The 7,731-nt window shown below is 36.2% G+C and overlaps 1 protein-coding gene across 4 annotated transcripts in view; it reads right to left on the bottom strand.

Moving 5' to 3' along the window:
• Positions 1–258: 258 nt before the first annotated feature.
• The window catches only part of PROX1 (prospero homeobox 1), a 47,494-nt gene continuing 40,021 nt past the window's right edge, over positions 259–7,731 (bottom strand). For 2 of the 4 annotated variants that reach the window (XM_042877549.1, XM_042877558.1), the window contains exon 5: positions 259–6,056. In XM_042877549.1, the coding sequence (XP_042733483.1) occupies positions 5,868–6,056 (189 nt within the window). In that variant the 3' untranslated portion in view covers positions 259–5,867. The remainder of the gene's footprint in view (positions 6,057–7,731) is intronic. The other 2 variants (XM_042877570.1, XM_042877565.1) reach the window with 2 other exon arrangements.

Raw genomic sequence — 7,731 nt, 5'->3', positions numbered from 1 at the left:
AGGTATTCCTTGTCTGATAGACTCTTGCAAAATAACACTCATTATCTTAACCAGCGCTGGAGGTAGGACACCGGATGGGATGAATCATTAGATCCATTTTGCAAGAGTACTGGCAGTTTCATTAATAAATAATTTGAACTAAGAGGAAAAGAAAAATTTCGGAGGACTACAGTCTTAGGTACAGCCTGGCCACGGCAGTAATTCCTCTTTTGGTATGGAGCAGCACTAACTTTCAGAAAGAAATATAAACAATGGCAATGAGCTTGTAATTTATATTTTATTTTGCACAAGCTTGCATATATACTGCACATACATTCAGTTTAGAGAAGATGGAAGGCACACAAGGCAATTGAACTACTGTATCCTTTAAGTGGTACAAAGCAAAAAGGTAAAAGTCTGGAGAGTATACAAAAGCTTTAAACACACAAAATAAAATCCACCCCCCCAAACATTTTTCCTGTGTTTATCTTAAATTTAGTAGCTGCCAAGCTAGAATTGTAACTTTTTTTTTTTCAATCAATTGTCTACTGCACCTTTTTTTTTTTTCAAACGGACAGGGGAGTCTTATTGTTTTATCTTGTCATCAATTAATATTACAGTACATCCTTGGTAATACAAAATTGTACACCTTCATCAAATAAATTAGGATAAATTAAACCAATAAATTATGCAAAGTCTTCAGAACAATAGACAACAACAAAAAAAAATCCACAGTTGAAATTGCCTCTAGCTAAAAAATAAAATAAAAAAAAAATCAAAAATTGACTTTATCAGTTCAGTTATTGTACTATCTTCAAATTAAAGGGTCTTTATTACAAAAAAGAGCTTAATAATGCTATTTACAACATATTGCTAAATAATATAAAGGCAGTGTTTTGTCACTTCTGTAACTATATACATATGAGTAATGGCTGGGACAATATCAGTTTAGACCTTAACCTTTGACTCTTCTGGGCAGCATTAAAACCAACCTAAAGAGGCTTTTCTTCCTCCTTTTTAAGTTTCTGACTCTAACACGTCGCACGGTAATGAAGTGGTGATTGTGTTGGTCTAATATTTCACTGCAGTGGTATAATTAACAAGGAAAGGATGGATTTTAGAGAGAAAATGTCAGCTCGCCGTTTCTCCTAGATTTGTTTCTACGTGTCCCAGTATATTTGTGCATTTGGAAGGTGGCTGCTTTGGGAGAGAGGTGAGTGTGGCTCAGATGAAAAGACTAAACAAAGTCATAGTGCCACCACCTTTCATACACTAAAAAGGATATTCCTAAGAAGATACAAAGGTTAAATACCAGTTTTCATCCCAGCTCTAAATATGAGCATTTTTAGCTTCAGTTTATAGATGGTTTACAACCAACAGTTCTACAGAAAACGAAATTGCATTTCCTTCAACAGAACATTTAAGTGCAATACAGTAACTGCTTACTCATATAAACCAGTTACATTCCTTAAGGGGAGCTTTTTGAAAACAATGCGTATTGGAATTTTCAAACACATAGTTGGTACCAGAAGGAAACATTTGCACTATCAACACCAATGATTACTATATAATACACATGGCAAATATAGTTTTTGCTTTCACTTCTCATGTACAGTGCTCGTTTTGGGGGTTTTGTAAACCACTTTCCATTTTTTTATATATATATATCTTTCTGTATATATATATATATATACGTATAATCTTTCAATGCTGCTGGTGAAAATCCTATCTTTAAAGCCACAAAATCTTCACCTTTATTTCTTAATCAATATTAACCTGTGGAAAAAAAAACATTTTTCTATTAACTGACTTCCTATACATAGAAAAAAATTCTGCCATTTTACAGAAACCGTATTACCCATTCCCTTGACATCTGATGAAAGACTTAACTGTTAAAAGTAGAGAGCTGGATTTTCAAGAATGCTTTCAACTATCTATACAGTTACTGTAGTGTTCCTTATAAATTCAACAGATGTTTTCAGAATGTAGTTATTAAAATCTTATGTCTTTACGCAAGAACAGCCTTAAGGTTGAATATTTACATTGCTTTATAAAAGTTCCCCTCGGTTTTCAATGTTCACCCACATACCTGGTACAGTAACAAAGATTCTGCAAACTTAAAACACTTTAATTAAATAATACTCAGAGGCACAAAGCAAACCTCAGGAATACATGGGTGAACACTTTCTTAAATAATCACTACATTCTAACATCTTCCACGTGTTTACCATTAAATGTGAAACGTTCCCATTAAACAACCAGAGATACAGTAAGAATTAAATGTTTTGTAGTTTCAAATAGAACATTCTTTTCACAAAACATAACAAATGTCTAAAATAGGTTCTTAATCTAGATAGGAAAAAGGTAAGCTTTTCACTTCATACGCATATTTTGTGTGTGTGTGTGTTTCAGTGTATGCACATATACATACGTGCACACGCACCTGGCTGCGTGTGACTACATACGTATATGTATCTGCACATATGTCACGTATGAAATATTGCTTCTATACTACTTTTCATCAGGCTAAGAAAACACAAGATTTGCACCACAGTTACAAAAAATTGGCTTCTACAAGAATTTTCAAAACTTGAATGCTGCTCAAACAATTGAGAAAAAATAATTTGCGTTATCAAACTGTTCTAAAAATTCTCTTCTTCAAAAACGTATTCTCCTGCTTTGTTTTTTTTTTGTTTTTGTTTTTCTTTTTTTTTTTTTTTGTTTGTTTTTTTTAATTTTTAAAAAGACACAAAATATGCATAGCTATCAACAGTATGTCAAACAGCCGGAAAAAAATAAAATAAAATAGTGTTTATTGCAGCTGTAGTAATTGAAAAATAAAGTTTAAAAGATGAAAACTGTAAGCCACAGAAGGCACAAGAACAATTGTACTTGTGGGGGAAAAACTGGTATTTTGAAGGATTCTTTTATCCTTCCGCTGGTGCATTTAAGGTCTAGGCACAGACTATAACCTCAAGTTTATATGCAGAAATAAATCTGAATTAGCAGTAAATGAACGGCAACATGGGATTTCTACATGGAATTTGAGATTCTTTCCCTGTGTAAACGTTTCATTACAATAAAAGTAGCCTCCTGCCTTTTAGCCGTTATTAGGGAAATAATATCAAGATCACTTGAAAAAAAACAACCCTATTTTCTACTTACAATTTAGTAGGAGCTATGCCATGTTTTTAGGTGTATTGGGAGGCACAAAGGCAATATGGCTATAAAATATAGAAGAATCACGTGACGGAAATTATCAAATCATCCTGTATTCCTTTTCCAGACCAAGGAGGTTTTATTGTTCTTTTAAGGTGAAATTTCTACTCTTAATTCCTATGCCTCGTTTACTATTGAGATTATGTTACTTATAAATAAATAAATAAATGCAACAACATCAAGTGTTGAGTACACAATTTCACTTATTTAGATTACGTGAATCACATTGCAGCCAAATAATAATAATAATATCATATTAATAATAATAATAATAATAATAATAAAAGTAATGGTAAAATCACAGATTAAGATGGTAGCTAGTAGTATGTCCACATATTATGACTACAGTATGGCTTTGCTTTCTTATGTCCAAGGTGACAAATGCAGTGTTATGTTTTGTATCTGATGGTATGCCAATGATGAACTTGCTGTGTTAAAACTTGAGCATTTTATGCCACTTCTTCCCATAAATTAAAAAAAAAAAAGAAAGAAAGAAAGGTGCATGAACACAATTTTCATCCTTTCTTACTCAGAATTAACTGGAGTTACATCATTATGAAGTGTAATTTTTACCAAATCATGCATAAGAATAAAAGAAAAAATAAAAAGGGAAAAGAAGGAAAACAAAACAAAACAAAACAGAAGAAAAGCAAGAAAAAGACACATCCTGTCTACCTGTGAGGATACGTACAATGTTAGGTGTTCTTAGGGAGTCTAAGATCAAGATTTGTTTAGCTTTTAATGCATAGTGAAAATGTTGGCACTTCATCCCATGCTATTGTCTGCATTGCCTATACTCCACAGATACTGCCAGTGCTTGAAAATAATGACAGGGAATCATAGGATTGTGCTGTTTAATTTGATGTCAGCAGGTTTTTAAGGCTTTCTGCTGACAATAATTGCTTTCATACATTTCTGTCCATCAGCAGTATTTGTAAATGAAGTGAAATTGCAATGATCAGGTCAGCTCTTTAGTCACATGGGTAAACTTTCACTCTCCAAAGTCAAAATGTAGTTTTAAAATAAAGAAACAAGATATCAATATCCTCGAGGGTCTAAATGCAATCCTCAGCTAATTAGGAACTTCCTCTAGATTCAGACTGAAATGTGCAGGGGAAAACACTATTGACGATAACAATAAATTCTTACTGCATCCGTACAAAAGACGACAGAGAAAATGACAAATACAGAGTGCTATAGCATATTCAACCTTCCCCCAAACTTTTGGAGACAATACCTTTCTGAAAACGTGAGACAAAGAGAGCCATTGAAGAAAGCACAAGAACTAGCAGCTAGCTTTCTTTCCGTGTGCTGACATTTCGTGGTACAGCATTCAGGTGAATCCAGACCCATCGTGGACTTTACACTGTAGCTCAGATTTTGGTCAAAACTACCTCCAGCTTCTGAGGATGTGCAGCACTTTGCTCAAATAGATTTTTTTTTTTTTTAAAGCTGCACGGAAGAGTAATTTAAAAATCCAGTTTGGCTATTTGAACCCTGCATAGCCAGGAGGACACTGCAATTTTTGTATGTGCTTGATTAGATTTTTATGAAATTGTGATTTTCATTCTCCTCATTAGGAAAAGACTAATTATATTTTACAGCTACAAACAATAGCTGTAAATTTTTTTTCCTTTGCCTCAGCACTGTGAGGTGAAGTTGCTTTCTTCGACTATATATAAGATCATTCAAAAAGTGCTTTTCAGGACAGATGTCAAATACAGACAGAAAACTCTGTATATTGGAAAGGGGATTTCTAGGGGCAGAATGCACGGAGAGGAAAAAAATCAGGGACCGGTGCCACTTGAAGTAAGACCAAGATGTGGCAATTCAGTACTCTGCAGGTTTCATTTTTACTCTATGGAGAGTGAAATGCTTCCGTTTTAACAAGCTGACCGTATTCTACAATTCGTGTGGTTGGTACAACATTGTGCATGAATTACTGGCCTCAACCTGCACGAGTGGTATTTGATTTGTGCAAACGTCCCTTGCTGCAATTTAGGAAAACAACAACCTGGCATGTCGATCACTGGCGCAGGGTATTTATCGTTTCTGTAAGGGAAAGCATGAAGAATAGGGCTTGTTTTTTTCGGTATCACTTCTTGGAGTGAGTATCCAAAATAGATGTTGTAGGTTTTTGAAGTATGAAAGAAAATCTGGTTATTGGTTAAAAAGTACATAAAATAATAATAAAAAAAAAGCTCCAAGCTTATGAAGTGACTCCACAGAGTTCAGACCTTTAGCAGTATAAACATAATATAAACTTCATTGTCTTGTAGTATTGTGCCATGACATTAGTCTCACTAAGACAAAATGCCACTTTGCAGCAAGCAATAAATCTGACAAAGCATTTTTAAACATAATGCCCTAACTTGCTAAGACAGGCTTTTACACGCTTCCAAACTCTTCTCCCTGAAAATTAACTCAATTTATTCTCCAAATGTTAAGGGTCTCGGGCAAAAGTAAACCAAAGGCTGAAGTAAAATAACCATCCCCTTGGAACCGAACGAAAACCCAAAGATATACCCAGGAGGGATCACAGTCTAATTTCATATACATATATATGTATGCGATACACATATATATGAAATTAAAATAGAGACACACATGACTTGGGCATCAGAAGGGGACTGCTACTTTCATACATTCATAAATAGCTGCTGAACTCTCTACTCATGAAGAAGCTCTTGTAGGCAGTTGGGGGATTTGAAAATCTCAGGGACCTCACTGTCCAGCTTACAGATGACCTTGTATATGGCCTTCTTCCAGGAAGGATCAACATCTTTGCCTGCGATAATGGCATTGAAAAACTCCCGTAACGTGATCTGAGCCACTTCCAGGAATCTCTCTGGAACCTGCTGATACAAGGAGACAATGGCATTAATACAGTTTTCAATTTCAAGTCTCTGGTTCTTCAAAGGAAACTGAGCTAAGTTCTTTCTTTCAGAAAGGGGCTTACATAGCACCTGCATTTTCTAAATGTGGCAGCCTTCTATTCTCTTATGCAAAGCTGTTATATATAGTACTATAGCAATAACTTTTATAACATGTGTTAGAGATCTTTGTAAAGTCTACTGACAGAATGTAGGTAACAAAATGTTACTGTCTGTGTTTGGAGAGTGGGGGGATTTATAGGATATAATTAGCAGGAGGGGAAACAAACACAATGGTCTTTAAGGAGAGAAATCCCTGCTTGATATTTTACCCGTGCATTTATGACTATGTTCTCTATGTTGGGGCTAACACAAAAGTTATGCACATCAAGAAAGCTGCCTGTACCTCCATGCTTTGCTTTGGTCACAGCCAGTGCTGAAAGCTACTGAGGAAATAGGATATCTCTGAATGTTGTTCAGAGCTGAAAAACAAGCAAGCAAGCCTTCAGTGAACATCTTGGTTTTGTGGCTCCTGTGCAAGAGACTTTACTGGGAACCATTATGGGTTTCTCTTCTCTCTTCTTTTTGGAAAGACTACGAATAAAATCCCAACCCCTTCAATGGGCCCATTGTGCTCCAAGTGATGATTCACTTTTTCACTACGGAGCTGCTTCTCTCCTTGTAAATACAAAGATGTGTTCATCATACATTAGTCATAAGGAGAGAAATTTGGTGTGTCAAACTCATCTCGGCTTTACGAACATCGCTGTCACCTCACAGGTGAGCCAGCAAGGACACGCTGGCTCTCAGTGAGTGAATGTTAAAAAACAGCTCCAAACTTTAGTAATGCATTCTACACAGTTGTTTCAGCTATCAGCACCACCTTCTTATCCCCTTATTTCAATGATTTGAAAGCAAACACTTCAACAAACAGCAGGTCAGTCACAATCTTGAAGTCATCTCCACAAAGGTATTATTTTCCATTTTTATAATGGAAATATGGCTTCACTGCACTAGGACTGCTAATGCACAGCCGGCCACTGGCCAGCAGGCTTATAATAGCAAGTACTCCCTCAGTGCTATTATTTGCCCGCTCTGACACACCTGGCAAGAGCAATTCTCTGACCTGCAGTAGGATCCATGCAAACCATTCCCGTGGCCAAGGTAGAACTGAGCAACTCTCACTCATTTACTGAACGTGTGTCACACTGTCAGATCAGTGCCTGCACCTTACCTCTATTTCAGACTTTTGTTCTTCTGCCTTTCAAAGCCACTTCTAGAAAACTTATCTGGAAAACTGCACATTTAATCTGATCCTATACAGCTCTGGAGCCTAACTCACCTATCACGGGTGGGGAAATACTGGCCCTTTGCTAGCCACGTTTTGCTAGCGGAGAAGCATGAGATCAGCTCCCCCGAAATCAGCTGACAAAGGCTGTTTCCAGAAGCCCTGATGCCTCTGGAAGCTCCCTGTGGACCTCCAAGAGCAAAACCTGGCCCCACGTGCTCTTCTCTGTTCCCAAAGACAGGCTGCCTTCCATGGAAATTTTTCCCTCAATAGGCTATGCAGAAAGAAATGCTTTTACAGACATTCATTGCAGCAATAACTATGAGAGAAGAAGATATCTACTACCTTTCACTTACTGTAGCTTACAGAAAC

Source organism: Lagopus leucura, unplaced genomic scaffold (assembly GCF_019238085.1).
Source record: "Lagopus leucura isolate 7727_CA_CO unplaced genomic scaffold, USGS_WTPT01 Super-Scaffold_73, whole genome shotgun sequence".
Lineage (NCBI taxonomy): Eukaryota > Metazoa > Chordata > Aves > Galliformes > Phasianidae > Lagopus > Lagopus leucura.
This window is presented reverse-complemented; position numbering and strand designations above follow the sequence as displayed.